This window comes from Xiphias gladius, chromosome 10, assembly GCF_016859285.1.
Source record: "Xiphias gladius isolate SHS-SW01 ecotype Sanya breed wild chromosome 10, ASM1685928v1, whole genome shotgun sequence".
NCBI classification, from domain to species: domain Eukaryota; kingdom Metazoa; phylum Chordata; class Actinopteri; order Istiophoriformes; family Xiphiidae; genus Xiphias; species Xiphias gladius.
Window position 1 is genome coordinate 7691217 of NC_053409.1, and position 16184 is coordinate 7707400.

The 16184-nt window shown below is 38.1% G+C and overlaps 1 protein-coding gene across 1 annotated transcript in view; it reads left to right on the forward strand.

The window, feature by feature from the left end:
* The window catches only part of lrfn5a (leucine rich repeat and fibronectin type III domain containing 5a), a 42285-nt gene that overhangs the window by 17787 nt on the left and 8314 nt on the right, over positions 1-16184 (forward strand). Inside the window, exons 3-7 of the mRNA XM_040137456.1 lie at positions 1518-1646; positions 1753-1933; positions 2660-2815; positions 3446-3705; positions 5301-5765. Coding sequence (XP_039993390.1) covers positions 1518-1646; positions 1753-1933; positions 2660-2815; positions 3446-3705; positions 5301-5765 — 1191 coding nt within the window. The remainder of the gene's footprint in view (positions 1-1517; positions 1647-1752; positions 1934-2659; positions 2816-3445; positions 3706-5300; positions 5766-16184) is intronic.

Below are 16184 nucleotides of genomic sequence, written 5' to 3' on the forward strand. Positions count from 1 at the left end.
CACCACCAAACACAGAGCTCTCTGATATGTTTTTTTTTACCTTGTAACTAGCCAAAGGAAGATCCTGATAGAGGACACAGGTTACAGGTTTTGTGATAAATGATTTTGAGAATAGAAATAAATATAAAATGGAGATTGGAGATTTTCAGTCAGACCACTGGCTAATGCTATGCCGCTACTACAAAATTACCTCTTAATAGGCCTAATACTAGTTACTGGTGGGATGGTTACTTCGGCTGGGAGAGCTGTTGTTACAATTAGTGATACTGTTATTAGCTGTTATGAACTTTAGCCTTGCTGTTACAACCATAGGTGTTACCATAGCTAAAAAAATCTTCTTTTCTATTACTACTAAATCTATTGTTACTAATGAAACAGAAAAAGTTACAACTGCAAGTTTTGCTTCTACATCTATGGTTCCATTACGTGTAGAATACTGCACTGTAAGTACTAAGATACTGCTACTACTAGCACTAAAACTGCTATTATTACAACTGCCTGGAATATCCCTGCTTCGCTCATGTTTTTTCTGGTGCAATATATCCACAAATCCTCATCGTCGCATCCTCAAAAAACTAAAAACAATAAATATTTGCGTCATGCTTTTTGTCAGATAAATTAGTCAGAAAATCTCCACTAAGACACAGTAAACTGAACCTGTTTCAAGTAGAAGATAAAAAGTTATCATCCTATATGTACAGTTTTTCTCTAATATGATATTACAACTTCACTGACACTGAATTATTAACAACCTGTTCAAATTTAATAACTAAGCACACTAGTTCTTGGATAGTTCAGTCTTAATGAGTGAGAATGAACAACTTTTCCTCAAAACTGGAAGCAGAGACTGATCTATGATGTCATCAGGCTGCAAAGCCCGGATCTTCTCCGGCGAAGACGATTCAATTTCGGAATTTTTGGACAGAGCAGCATTACCAAGGGTGCTTTTTACAGAAATGCGAGTACATTATCCTCTGGCACCAGAATGAGCTAAAACTCATTTGGGTTTTTAAAAAAAAGCACACTCTTCGAGGCCCCAGAGTAAGTCACAGTCAGTTTGTAGTTAGTGGAGCAGCTCGAGGCTGTGTCCTGATGGCATTGCAGTTCAATGCCTCAGTTCTCTGGTTTGTAACCTTTGGAGAGATTTGTTCACACTCACAATAAAAAAATAAATAAATAAAAATAAAAACATAAGTAAATTCTGTTTTAGAAATAATTTTTCTTTTAAATTCTGAAAGAGTTTTCCCATAAAAGATCTCTTTCAAGTCTACTGTGCATTTGAACACTATTAAAGGAGTGACAAACATGCAACATCACCTTTTAAAGGAATATTTTGACATTATTATCTATATATTGAATCTGACAGCTTAGCTTATGCAGAATTCTGTTTTATTGGAATTGTTGGTGTGACTCAAAACTTTAAACAACATTAGACCTAGTGCTGGAGGGAATATCATAGATGGTATACTCTATGTCTGTTTCTTGTCTAATTTAACTGTGCTTATCCATGTCCACAGTGTGAAGAGGAAAGATTTTGCAAACATGACACGGCTGGTAGACCTGACATTATCCAGAAACACCATCTCGTACATCACTCCTCATGCCTTTGCTGATCTGGAAAACCTCAGAGCCCTACACCTTAACAGGCATGGCTTGAAATAGACTCATACATTTTAGGTGTTGTACTTTATGTCCAAAGCTGCAAAGATCTACATGTTATAAAAAGATTTGTATTCCTTCAATCTCTCACAGTAACCGGCTGACGAGGATAGGCAATGATACATTCAGCGGAATGTCGAAGCTTCACCACCTGATTCTGAACAACAACCAGCTGGTGCTGATCCACCAGGGAGCGTTCAATGACCTGCTGGCGCTGGAAGAATTGGACCTCAGTTACAATAATCTGGACTCTATTCCTTGGGAGGCCATCCAGGTCAGGATCTCTTTAAACTGTACCAGCCTTTAAAAACCTATTTGGCTGGAGGACTTTAAATAGAGCCAGTCCCAAGCACAATAAAATTTCTATAAAACCTTTTTGGCCATTTCTTTGAAATAAAATTAAAAGATGCTTTTGGACAGAACAGAGGCCATTAGTAGACAATTCACTAAGCCTATATGAGGTGTCCTTGATTGTCTCACTTGAGATTCTTTCATTTCTATGCGTTTTCATTGCTGACAGTTAGAATTTAATTACTGCTTTTTGTCAGTCAACAGGCAATTTTTATTTGATCTCAATGTCACAGTCTCTTTGGATCAGCTTCCTAAAATTTTCTGCAACATTAAAAAGGCTAAGTAGTTCCAATACAACTGTAATAACACTTCTGCTGCTGTATTAGGTTACTGTGTTTCTAAAATTATTTAACCACATAATGGCCTTGTTGTTTGCAGTTAAACTTTACATTTACAACACAGACCAGTTTAACAAATTCAAATTCAACATTTTTATCACCACTTTACATCAAGGATTGAAGTGAGAGATTGAAAGGACAGTGACAATAAGCAGGAATTTGCAACCTGGGAAGCCAAAAGAAGTATTAAAACTGTTTTTGTCCATATTCCTATATCCTTAACGCCTCCTTAACTCATTTATAATCAGAAAACATCCTTATGTAAGGCAAAGGATAATAAAAATCTCTTTTTTTCTCTGCCATTCCAACAGAAAATGACCAGCCTCCATACGTTGAGTTTAGACCACAACATGTTGGACTTTATTCCAGAAGGAACCTTCTCACTGCTACAGAAACTCAATCGGCTGGACGTCACCTCCAATAAACTCCAAAAGCTACCACCAGACCCTCTTTTTCAACGAGCACAGGTATTCTTTACCCAAACCCAACCCAACAAACACTTTGGTCAAACAAGCTTTAAATTGATGATGGAAAAAAAATCATTTTACTTTTTGCATTCCTTATAACTCAAGAAATGTTTTTGTTTCTAATGTTTTCTTTACCATAACAGTTTGTTTACATGGGTAGAACATAGTAAAAGCACCAAACTACATTACAGCAAATGATGTAACTGGCCACTTAATTTTAATGGCAGAGACTAGAGCCACTATATGAATGGCAGTCAATAGGGCAACTTCCATATTAGTGACAAATCACTGTATATCTGTTTAAAGCAGTTTTGAAACTTCTTCTAATGAAAGCTTTTTTCTTCTACATTTAAATCGTATTTCATGGTTTCTGGCCTTGGTGATTTATCCAATTCTGAAAAGCAGCAGGCCACAGTTTAAAGAAGGGAAAATATGTAGTTTGTATTTTTATCCCTTTCCTCATCCGTTACTGGGAAAAAGTAGGCAGGTATTATACAGTCAACTGGCCAGGTGGAACTGGTTGAATTAGACAGCTCCAGAATTGAATGTAGGGCCAGGATTTACTGGAAAATAACATTATACGTGACTAGTAAAGAGATTTAAAATGCAATCATTGTTTTACACTACCAGGTCCTGGCCACATCAGGAGTCCTGACCCCCTCTTCCTTCCAGCTGTCATTTGGTGGGAACCCTCTACACTGTAACTGTGAGTTACTGTGGCTCAGACGGTTGAACAGGGAGGATGACCTGGAGACATGCGCCTCACCTCAACACCTCTCTGGTCGATACTTCTGGTCCATCCCTGAGGAGGAGTTCTTGTGTGAACCCCCCCTCATCACCAGATACTCCCATGAGATGAGGGTGCTTGAAGGGCAGCGAGTTGCACTAAGGTGTCAGTATAAATTCTTATCTGAAATACATGAAAACAGTATGAATACATGCAATCAGTTTTAATAGGTTTCATCATCATCCCATAACCACTCAGCACTCACAAACACACACATAGACACACTGTAATTCCTGTGGTTGTGTATTCTGTTTATAAGCCACTCAAGGATACAGGAAACGCCCTACTGTTCAATGAAGCAAAGGACAGGGGTTTACACTAAAAATTTAAGGAGGATGAAGCTAAATCAAAACAACAGGTCCGAGAGATGATGAATACTTCATTTGCATATATATTGGTCACATGCTTCAAATCATGATAGATGTTATGTTTTCAAATGTGGAAATATGATGAAAATTAGAAAATGTCGTCAAAGGAAATCTATGAGATGTCATTACTTTCTTTTCTTGGCTGTTCCTTATCTGTATAAATGGAGATTATCAGAGGGTCAACTTATCAAACATTTTTCATCTTTTGCAGCATCCGTTTTAATTAATAAAAATGGAAAAAGCCAAAAAAAGTGTTGAGGTACACGATTAGGTGTTGATAGTGATTGTTTTTTTTTCCGGTAATGACTGTTAATAGTTTACCCAGCCTTTGTTTTACCATCTCATAACTGGGTATAAGGTAATACCTCTGATATACATGGCCGGGCACTGTCACCCATGTGTAGAGAATGCATACAGTGTGACCTTGCAGCAAAGTCCCCTGAAAATGTACTACATTTCTCTTAGCACTTATTCTGTCTTACTTCATTGCACTTCGTTCATTCATTACACTGTAATTACACAAAGAGAGATGGGTCACAATGACCCTCACACATGTGCACCTTATTTTTGACAACTTTTAATTTTGATGACGAAAAAAATGAATTTTGCACCCATCTCAATTCAGTCATACACCTACAAAAGATCATCGTTAGAGATCAACAAGTATGAAAAGAACACAAATTTTTCTTGAGTTCTTCAATATTTAACGTACATGACTCGTGTTCCTTTTTGCACAATCTATGTATTAGTTGTCATAAGGCTTTAAAATCTATCTGCATCTCTGCTTCATGACTAAATTATTGTTTATGGAAGGGGCACTATGTAGTTCCTTGGTTTATTGTAGTTACATAATTACTCATTTAGAGGTGAAACAATTAGTCGATTAATCGATTAGTCAGTCTTCTAGGCAGCTACTGAAAATTAATTGGCAAATAGTTTGATAATCGATTACTCACTTAAAGGCTCCTTAAATGTAAAGATTATTTAAACTAAAAATCTTTGGGTTTTGGGACAGTTGGTCAGATATAACAAGGCATTTTACAGTGTACCCTGTACTTATTTAATATATACCTGATTAATGAAAAAAATACTAGGAATGTAATTTATTTCTAGATCTTTGCTGTAATGAATACATTCTATATTGTAACTTACAGAATATGTGCTCCGTCAACACAGTAGAAACTGTTCAGACTCTTTTCCTCCTACTTTGGATTCCAAGAGGGAAAGTGGAGGGATTCCACAAACTACCAACAAGCAGGGATCTGCTCTTACTGTACAGTTCTGTCTTGTTTCCAATAAGTTCCACTCTACTGGTTTTCATTCCTTAAAGGTGTAAGGCAAGAGGTGACCCAGAGCCAGCCATCCACTGGATCTCTCCGGAGGGCAAACTGGTGTCTAACTCCTCCAGAACACTCGTCTACACAAACGGGACCCTGGACATCGTCATCAGTACTGTGAAAGACACCGGCTCCTTCACCTGCATCTCCTCCAACCCTGCTGGTGAAGCCCACCAAACAGTAGACCTTGTTATTATAAAACTCCCTCACATCTCCAATAACACCAACATCCAGGAACCTGATCCGGGATCGTCGGACATTTCCACATCGACCCGAGGCGGAGCCAACGGGAGCAATGTGACAGGTGACGTGAAGGGCGGGGTGGATAAGAGGGTGGTGACAGCTGAGGCCACCTCATCAACAGCACTGATCAAGTTCAACTTCCAGAGGAATATTCCAGGCATTAGGATGTTCCAGATTCAGTACAATGGGAGCCAGGATGACTCACTGGTGTACAGGTAAGTCAGACAGATTCATTATTTCAGAGTCAGACAGTTTACGCGGTGTGCAGGTAGACATTTACCCAAGTCTGAACTGTACAGATTAGATTACGGTAGATTAGATCTAACTTTGATGATCCTGTTGAAAAATGTGATTACAGGGAATAGAAACAGAACACAGACGAAACTGGAATGAACTGAGAATGTAAGGCAAATAGGCAAACAGTCTGAGGGCACTACAACAGTACTAGGAAGGCTCTACAAGGGTGCCACAAGAGAGCTGCAAGGGCACTACAAAAGCACTACAAGGGCACTACAAAGGTATATAGGTGCTACAAGGGGTCCCGCAGGCTGTATTATTATTTCAAGGGTACTTCAAGGTCACTACAAGGCCACAACAAGGGTGTTACAAGGGCACTATAAGGGAACTGTGAGGGCACTACAAGCGTGCTGCAAGGGTAATACACAGGTGCTACAAAGACACCTTACAGGGCGTTACAAGAGCACTACGAGGCTGCTACAACGCTCTGATCCTGTAAATTAAACATGGATGGACAGCAAAGATGGTAAAACAATGCAGCTCACCCTCACCTGCTGACCCACCAGGATGGCCTTGACAGGGAGACCTCTGCTAGTCTTTCTTGACTTTTGCCATTTGCTCAGGATTACAAAGATTAGACCGCTCTCGCTGGGAATGATTGTTATTTGAGCTAAATATTTATTCTGGTGAGATGGGGGAATTAACAAACACAGAGAGCCTTCGTAGGGAAATCTGCCAGCATTATCTCCCTTTCATATCGCTGCTAAGCCCCATACATTCTTCATCAGTACGCATCATCATGGAGAGCTGGGAGATTGTTGGGACTGACCGTCTGGGTCACAATGATGACAATGCCACAGGTTGTTATGAAATTAATCTCTGAAGACTGATTTTTTTTTTTTTTTACTATGAGCTATGAGTTGATGATCTTTGATCTCTTAAAGTCTTTGTAGCTCTGTGACTACACCAATATATAATGAACACACAGAGATCATTTATATGAGAATGTGCTGGTATTATCGGCTTTTCATATTATTCCTAATCTCTGTACATAATTCATTAGTACTTAACCCCGTTCAGAGGATGCCTCATCAAGAGATGGTGCCGATGGGATTTATAGTTGTCTGTCTTGCAAAGATAACATCGTAGATCACATCACATCAAGATCAGATCTATCTATCTATCTCTTTCTGTTACTGCCTCATTCTTTCACAAAGCCCACTAAAGCCTTTGTGTATTCGTAGGATTTTCTTCCTACAAAAGGCCGCGTTTATACTGTTAGCCCGAGACTTTAAAATACTTGTAAAGTATTAAGTTAGAGAGCATGACAGCGACAAAACAAACAGCTTCCTTGGGGGGGGGCACAGAAGAGGAGTGATTCGAGTGTCTTTCACTACCCACGCCGATCGTTCCTATCCCTGTCACGTCACTCAAAGTCTTTCTCTCTTTCTTCCTGTCTTTTCATCCTGCCCTCTTCCTCTGGCTTTCCCTTCCTCTTTTTTTTCCAAAATTAAGTGGTGAAGTCATTTGTCTACGTGTTATTCTGCAGCTCTCTTTTTTTTTAGATAGCGGATTGATTTCTATCCAACACCTCTGCTGACACAAAGCAGCAACTCATTGATTCTGCCTTTTCATTACCCAAACACAGAGAAGAAAGACAAGAGGGACGGAGGGAGAAAGAGAATAGAAAAGAGGGAGAAAGGTAAAGGTGAGTGGAAAACATAGGGGAATGACAGGGAGGAATTGTGGTGAGAGTGGCAGGGAAAGAGAATGACAGACAGGGGAAAACTGGTCCTATTGTCACAGACAGACCACTTACTTTTCAGGTTCAATGAGAGCTTATTGATTTGCCGCACATTGACATTTCTGCACTTTACTCCCCATGTGCTCAACAAAATGTTGTTAGGTGTAGGAGTGGTTCTGTATGTTTCCTCCATTCTGTGAATTCAGCTCTCTGCATACACAGATGGAAAAGTGAGTGATAGCTTAAAGCTTTTACAGGCATATCTTCCTGGCTATGTTGATCTCATGGGCATGAAATTTGCTGTATGTCTGAAATGTAATAGTTGTAAAACTTGATTCTGTATTGATCCATGCAGGGAAACCCCACCCACGGTTCCTTCCACAGGGAGGTCAGGGTTAGCTGCAGTAAAGCACTCCTGGAACTGACAGGGATTCAGTGTCCTGCTCAAGGACAATTTAGACAGGCAGATGTCTACTTATACCTGTAGTTCTCAAACTTTTTCTGGGATGCTCCCCTTCGATTTTTATCAGTCATTAGCAGTGATAAACAAAGGATCCATCTGAATCATTCGTGATGAAATTAAGTGTGGGCTGTCTTCGTACTGTTGTTCAGTTATCAGGGTTGTCAAATTATCCCACTTAAGCTTGGTTTAAGCACATCATATCACCTTTTGAAAATGAATCTGGACTTTCAATATTGGGGCCGTTGAGGTAGCTTGTCCTTTCAGTCTGTGAAGACTGAAAGGACAGCTTTGGTGCAGGGCCGTCGACCGTAGTGTTAACTTATTGCTATCTCAATTGGAAGGCATCAGTCGTGTAATGAGCCAGTGTCACGATGTGTCTTACTGGCAGTTTGTCATCGTTACCATAACTGGCCAACAATGCAACCGTTTCAACGGTAAATACAACACATTTGAATCTCATGATTAACATTGAATATCACTGAGTAATGTTAATTCTACCAGGAATGTAATGCCTTAAATGTGAGGTAAATTGATTAAATTTCCATAGAGAGCTACCCAAGTTCATTCAGAAGTCGACCTTTTTTCTGACTGACTGGTTTGAACCCTGGGAAGACCTCAACATTAACAGGGTCTCTGTAGACCATGAAATGTCTCAAAAGGCATTTATTTCAGTTCCCTCAAAAAGGCCTTAGAAGTTATTAAAAAGTGTTAAATTTCATTTACAAAGGTCTTGAGCATTTTTTCTTGCCTTCCATAGACAATTAAATTACTTATAACCTTTGGCTGTTTGGAAACAGTTGGTAGAAACTCATAATGGATAATATGTCCATTTTAGCCCCAACTTAAATTGCCAAAAAATAATTATTTATATTTGGTTAATTCATCCACAATTTTTATGCTTCTTATCTGGGTCCAGGCATAGATGGATTTCGAGACAGCGGCTCTCTGGGCATTGTCAAGTAAAAGGCATACCACTTCTCCTTTTTAGGCGCTGCAGCTGTGTCATTTGTAATTCTGTCTCTTCGAAGTTGTTTTGCGTCTCTTTAAGTCCTTTCGCATCTCCTTATGGTAGTTTTGCATTCATTTTATGTCTCTTTGGGATACTTTTGCCTGTATTCGTAGTCTTTTAACAGTGCTCTGTGACTTTCAAACAAGAAATATTAATAGTCACTTCACGCAGAGGCTCTGTATGAACACTGCAGATTGAACACTGTAGAAATCCTGAATAAGCAACTGCATATTTCATCTTATTTATCAAGATGAATATACTTGATACAAACTTTTGTAGACCACAACTTATTTGGACTACAAATACAGGCCTGTCGTTTCATTTATAGAAAATAATTGCAATTAAAATCACACCTGCATTTAAATATTTTCCTCAAATTGTTCAGCCCTAGTCCAAATTCTTTAGACTCAGCCAGAGATTCCGTTTTTCTGCAGCATTTTGGTAATATCTTATCTTATCTTAAAACTTGTTTTCTCTCAGGAAATTTTCCTCCACAAGATTTACTGCTCAGCCTTTCATTGTGGTCAAGGAAAAGTTAAGATAACCTTACAGTCAATCCGAAGTTGATATGAATCAATTTTGTTGTTACTTCAAGGCACTAATCCAGAGCACTACAATAATTTATTCACTGTATCTTTTCAGCGTATGGACCTTCGGATCTTTTTCTTTTTCCTGTAAAACTTCTTAAAACGTCATTTCTTTTCCTTTTTAAATGGAAACTATAAAGAACTAAATTGAGTCATCCAAATAGCCCTTACTAAGCTTCGTCGGTTAACTCCTTATTTCAGGGCCAGGTCAAGGGAGAGCTGATGTCGATGAAATAATGTGATGACTTTTCGCACATGACCTATCGCAGCACAGGCGGCACATGCAGTCTTTGGCCTTTACACCTCACTGGTTATATTAAACAATTCACAGCCATGTCGATGATGATAGCAAAACTCACCACCAGCATTGGCACTGACATCGATAAAACAGCAACAAAGCAGAATGTGCTCTTATTAAGATGTAGAGCCAGTTATTGCCCTTAATTAGGGTTTGGGTGATTACAAGCCATTTGGGGATTATAGAAAGAATGAATTCCCAAATTCTAAAATGAACATATCTATTGTTTAGTCAATGAATAATTAAAAAATGATGATGGTTAAAAAGACTTTTAAAGATTTTTGAGCCTTGAACAGAGAAAGGAAGAAAGACAGATGGGTGGAATATAGCTTGCTTATAGGCTATACTTAATTTTGTATGATAATGGTATCTGTTCAGTTTTCTTTAGATTACAAATAAGGGACCAGCATTTGGGTTGGGTTATGGGTTTTTTGACCTTTTGGTCAAAAGCAAAACATTTTTTTTTTCTAAAAGCAAAACAGTGTCGTTGTGGTCCCTTGCCACAGGTCGAATTTCTGAGTTTTGAGTAGTTCAATTGAAGAGTGGTTTACCTTTTTCAGACTGAAGAATGAAGCAACTTTGTTTTTTGTTTTTTACGTTGAAAGATCTGAAAAATAAACATAGTTTTGTGTAGTAAAATTTAGTTTATTCTTATTTCCTACTCATTCAGCCATTTATGCTCATCTTGTGAACCCTTGTGAGATTCCCAACCGCCCAGGGTGGGATCCACTGCTCTAAATGGTGTTTCAAATTCTTATCCACACTGCTACAAATAATATTCTGGAGAAGAAATGCTGAAGCCATTATTACGTTATTCAGTATTATAGTTTTTTTGAGGTTTTATTTGTCAGGTGCTCATTCAGTATGTGCAGTAAAATACAGGATGACGTACTCTTAAGGCTGTGTTATAAGGCTAACACTGGATGCAAAAATAATTACAATAACATCTAAAATTAGAATTAGAATCAAAGTATAAAAACTTACAAAGACAAAATTTACATACATATACATATAATGTAAATATTAAATGCTAGAGAGACAGCTTAAACCTCAGATCATTATAAAGTGCAGAAATGAGGATCATTGCAAGTGGGCTGCTATATAAGGAATGAGAGGGTTGACATCACCAAGAGCAAAACCAAACTGAGCTTTGAAAATGAATCAATAAAATACTGAAATACTCTTTGCCATGCTTACAATATATGCATAAACATAAGCCCTAAACAAATTTAGTTAATTTAAGGCTTAATTTAAGGTAGAATATAGTTCATCCACTACAGGCATGCAGACATTACAGCTTCAAAATACAGTATCTGCTTAATCTATAGTCTTTCATAAGGCACAAACTCTACTTCGACATTTACTAAGTTTCTTGAGAACACAGAAAACCCATTCTGCCTCTACCCTAGTCATCATCTGCTCCGCCTGTGGTCTTGTTTGGTTTTGTTTTGTTCTTCTTTCCTCCATGTTCTTTCAGCAGTTGTTTTCCATTCAAGCAGACCCATCGCGCTACAGTGGCTGGTTGCCATTTGCTAAAAAAACTACACATCAAGCAATTCGCCACACACACAACAACACACACACACACACACACACACCCCTGGAATAACACTTGGCTCAGCTGTGTTTAAAGCGTGAAAAAAACCTCTGCCTTTATCACACCGTAATGTTCCAATTCTGATTTTATAGCACCATAAACATAATTCGGGCCTAACGGAACAGTGTTATTGTTGTAAGTAGTCTATGGGGTTTTAAATGCAGGCAAGTAGTACAGGGAGAACTACCCAAACAGCAGAAGGATGAATCTGAAGGGAAGGACAACTTATAAAAGGCAGTAAAGGAAGCAGGGAAGGAGGGATAGAGGGAGAAAAACAAAACATGAAGATTTAGAGGACCCTTTTCAGTCAGATGAGAGGGAACAACAGAGATTGGAGGGCAGAAGAAATGAAGGACAGGAAGAAAGAGAGGAAGCAAGGTAAGACTGAAGGAAGGAGCAAACATAGACATAAAGAGATAGAATGGATTAGTGAGGAAATGACAGTGTGGAGGGAGAAAGTTTGGAAGGAGCCAACCACAGCATTAAGAATAGATGTAGATGACTCAGCTAAACTGGAGGAATGGAGCTGAGCTGGGCAGATGGAGGTCTGAACCCAGCTAAATGTCTTCCCTGCCTCTGGGACAGCTTTCGCTGCATGGCACTTTGACATCTACTTTGCGTTGCTTGTTTTCACTGAGCTCAGCAGTAATGAGATCTTGCTAAATGTGGAGCCTCCTTGCTTTTGTTTTGGAATTAGGAACTGACAAATCTAGGGCCCCTGCTGGTAGCTTTCATTCAAGAGAAGATTATTGCATGTGTTAATTGCCTGTATGCTTTACCATAATGGCCATTAAATACCAGTCCAATCAATTTTAGCTGGGTATTCAGCAACGTATAAATGAAGATGTTTTTAACTGAATTAACTGATATTTGGCTATTTGGGGGCAGTGCTACAAACTATAAACACAACATTGACATATACCTTATGAAGTTGACGTGGAGCAACATTAGCATTCATTTGGAGTAGTGGTTCTGGCAACTTTGGAAATGTGATTGTTTTGGTCCCGACTAACTGCTGACTGTCTCTTTAGCTGCTAAATGCTCCACTATGTTCACCAGCTAGCCTCTAACTTTGTCTGTCTGCTGTTTGGTGCTTGGCAGGTGGTGTACAGTGGGTTTATCAGAGCTCTTTTGTTGAAAAAAGCTGGCTGCTGGAAATGATGATAATGAAAGCTGTGAGAGTGAACCAAAACATTAAACTTGTGGGCCATACAACCAAAATAATGAACTTTAAGGTGCTAAAATGTTCCATTGAGCCGAGGGAATCTATAGAGTTTTGTAATAATTTTCTGTGGGTTTTGACACTACAAGCTTTCACATTACACATGGTCATTGCATTTGTTGTTAATATAAAAATATTGACTACAGCAGCTGTAAGTTTTTGTCTTTTCTGTGTAAGTAAATGTCTTTGAACTGCAGCTCAGTTAGATCTGTAGTGCTAGTCAAGTTATCAGTGAGAGTAACTTGATATTCATTAAACCAATTTCAAAATCATAATTAGTTTAGATTATTAGATCTTTTATTAATTCTTTTACAGGCAACAGTAATTCATTACACCACATTTGTTAGAACGCTCAAAACGGCAGCTGTATCCTGCGTACCTTGAAAGAGTCTAATATGAATTGATAAGGAGAAAACAAACAACACCAATGTTTGATGTATGATCTATTTTCAGTGATAAGAGTTCTAACAGGGAATATTTCAACATAAAGGAGCTAATCTTTCGAGCTATTTTTCTTCTCAGCTGTTTCAGTATGTGAGGATGATTAAGAGGAAAACAATAATACTACTACACTAATAAGGTGGCAATGTGTGTTTGAAACCAATTAGGCAACTGTAATTGAAATGGTAAAATAGTTAAAATAGTTTTAAACTGTTTATTGGTGAGAAACATATTTTCCTAAAATTAAAGAAAGTTGTTACCATCAGTGGGAATGGTTCATTACTACATTAATAAAAGTTTGGAATCATTGATAATCCACCAGCTCGGTAGCTAATATTTACTTTTTCACCAAGTCCAAAACTATTCTCCCCGAGTCTGACTTTGAAAATGGTTTAATGAATAAAAATGGATGGGGAGGGGTTAGCAAAGCCCACCTGCTCAGGGCTCAAAATCCCTGTTCCACCTCTGACTACAAGCTGTGTGGTGCTTGTTAACCATTAGCTCTGGCATCAGGGGTATTATGCATGGTAAAACAAAGATAAGAAGCTAGCTTCTGGAATGTTTTCTGTCTGCCTGAGAGACTCAGACCTATTAGCATGGCATTGTGCCATCTGCTGTGTAAGCCACATTAGCTTTGAGGTCAGCAGTAATGGAGCAGAAGTTGAACTACCATTAATCCTCTTCACTTTGTGCTTAGAAACCAGTTATTTTCTTACTGGTTTGATGGTAATTGTGTGCTTTACAGTAGTCGGCGTTATCATGTGAGATTGTTTTCTTAATTGTTAATAAAATTAACATGAGAAATGACTCATGAAAATTTCATGATACTGTTTAGTGTATGCATTATATAAACAGCAAAAAGAAGCAGTATGATAACACATTTAAAAAGTGCAGGGTAAAGAGAAGTTTTTTAAAACCCATTACTGCTTTTGTCTGCTATTTTGTTGGCTTATCTGACAAATTTTCCATGTTTCAGGCTATTTCTTTTAGACTAGTTTTCAATGCGGTAGCATGGGAGGCTTTAGCCAGAAGCACTGAATACCATTTTCTGAAATAATTGGACAACCTACTTTTAGATATCTGTGACCCACATTTTGGTCCCTCTCCTGTTTGAGCAAGACTGCTATGCAATTTTACAATGTTTTTCTATTCAAACACTTCTAACAAGAGTGGGTAGCAGTAATATACTACTGATGTTACTGAGATTTTAACCCAATTAACTTTATTCTTTTAGTATTATAGAGAATTTTGATGAATGCAGACAGCCTTATTTCCAGAGTTTTGGTGTGTTATGTTATTTTATTACAAAGGTAGATGCTATAATCTAATGAAAACGTAGCAATGGAAATTCATTTTTCTTTGCAACACTTTTTACCAAGACATTTCCAAGAAAATTAAAATTTCATCACCACAAGGGTCATTTAGTAGCTATTCTGGCAATTTTGATCATATCACATGATCCTCATCAGCAGAGTTGTCATAGAATTCTAGATGGTGAATTTCTTCTGAAAACTTTAAGGACTTCTTGCCTATGTTGAGTTTGATTCATGACCTTGCAGATTCACCATGAGGTCCATTTTGTTACTGGAGCTTTCAGTCAAGTCACATGATCTTCAACACCAGATAGAATTGTAGATTATTCAATTATGATTGAAATTTTCTTCCAAAATAACCATTTATCATATACCAATAGAAAGTACAGTATATCAAACTAAAATACAAATTCCCTACTTATACTTTATTACGGCTACTGCTCAGGTTGTAATATGCAACGTGTAAATAAAACAGATACGTCAGATATCAAAGGATGACAGACACATTTTTGTGATACAGGCAATATTGTCAAGTTGATTTGTTTTGACTTCACACTTAAAGGAATTGTTCAGCATTTTGGGAAATATGCTTATTTACTTTGTTGTTGTGAGTAAGATTTAAAGATCAATACCATTTTCATATCTTTATGGAAAATATGACACCTTAGGTTTGCACAAAGGCAATACAGGGGAACAGTTGGCATGGCTCTGTCCAATGGTAGAGAAATTCTCTGTGTTTTAACGCACAGGCTTTTAACACACAGATAATATCTTGTATGTTAAATCCGTACAGGAACCAAGACTTCAGGAAGTTATTACACTTAGCCAATAAATAGCGCAGCACAGAGACTCCTGTAAAACCACAACATGTTGATTTTCCATTTCTGTATTTGTATGAATAAGTAAATGAAATGTAGAGGTGCTGCTAGGTGGATTTTCTCTAACTCTGGAGAGAGTCAGGATAGCTGTTTCCCCATTTCCAATCTAACCGGCTACAGTCAGCAGCTGGTAGCTTTATATTTATTGTACAGAAATAGGAGTGGTATCGATCTTCTAATCTCTCAATAGGAAAACTTCCCGAAATGTCAAGTATTGCTTTAAGAAGTTAAAAAGTGAGACCAGATTTAATAATGCTTGTAAAATTCAGTTTGCAAGTCTTAGTCATCAAAAGAAAAAAACAAAAATTTAACACAATACATGAATATTAAGTTAAAATCACCAAAAATTGTTCAAAACAGGTCAACCTCCACTCTCCATATGAAATGCAAAAACAATATTCCCCTGCACATCTATCCCAGAGCAGTCAATATCATAACATTTGACATTGCTCACCCAGTGCGTCACACATGGTCAGAGTGGGCTCTGCTATAGGGAAACCAATGACTGAAGACTACAGCTCAGTTATTAGAAGCCCTGGCCCCTTATCGCACCGCTCCAGGTCAACCTGGAAACCCTGGTCTTGTGTGTTGAATCATTGCCAGAAAATGCCCTTTTTCTCCCAGAATAATGTCTGTTTGTGGCCTGTGGGCTTTTTCCAATATTTAATCAAGTGAAATGGCCTGAAATAGAACAATCTGGTATCATAGTTCACTGTTCTGTGCATGGAGGCAATTATTTGTCTTGAGACAAAAAGCTGAGAGCGACTAATGGAGATCACATTGGCCTCCTGGCTTTGTACCGGCTGGAGTGAGGAAAGCCACAGTTGATTAACGTGCACAAAAAA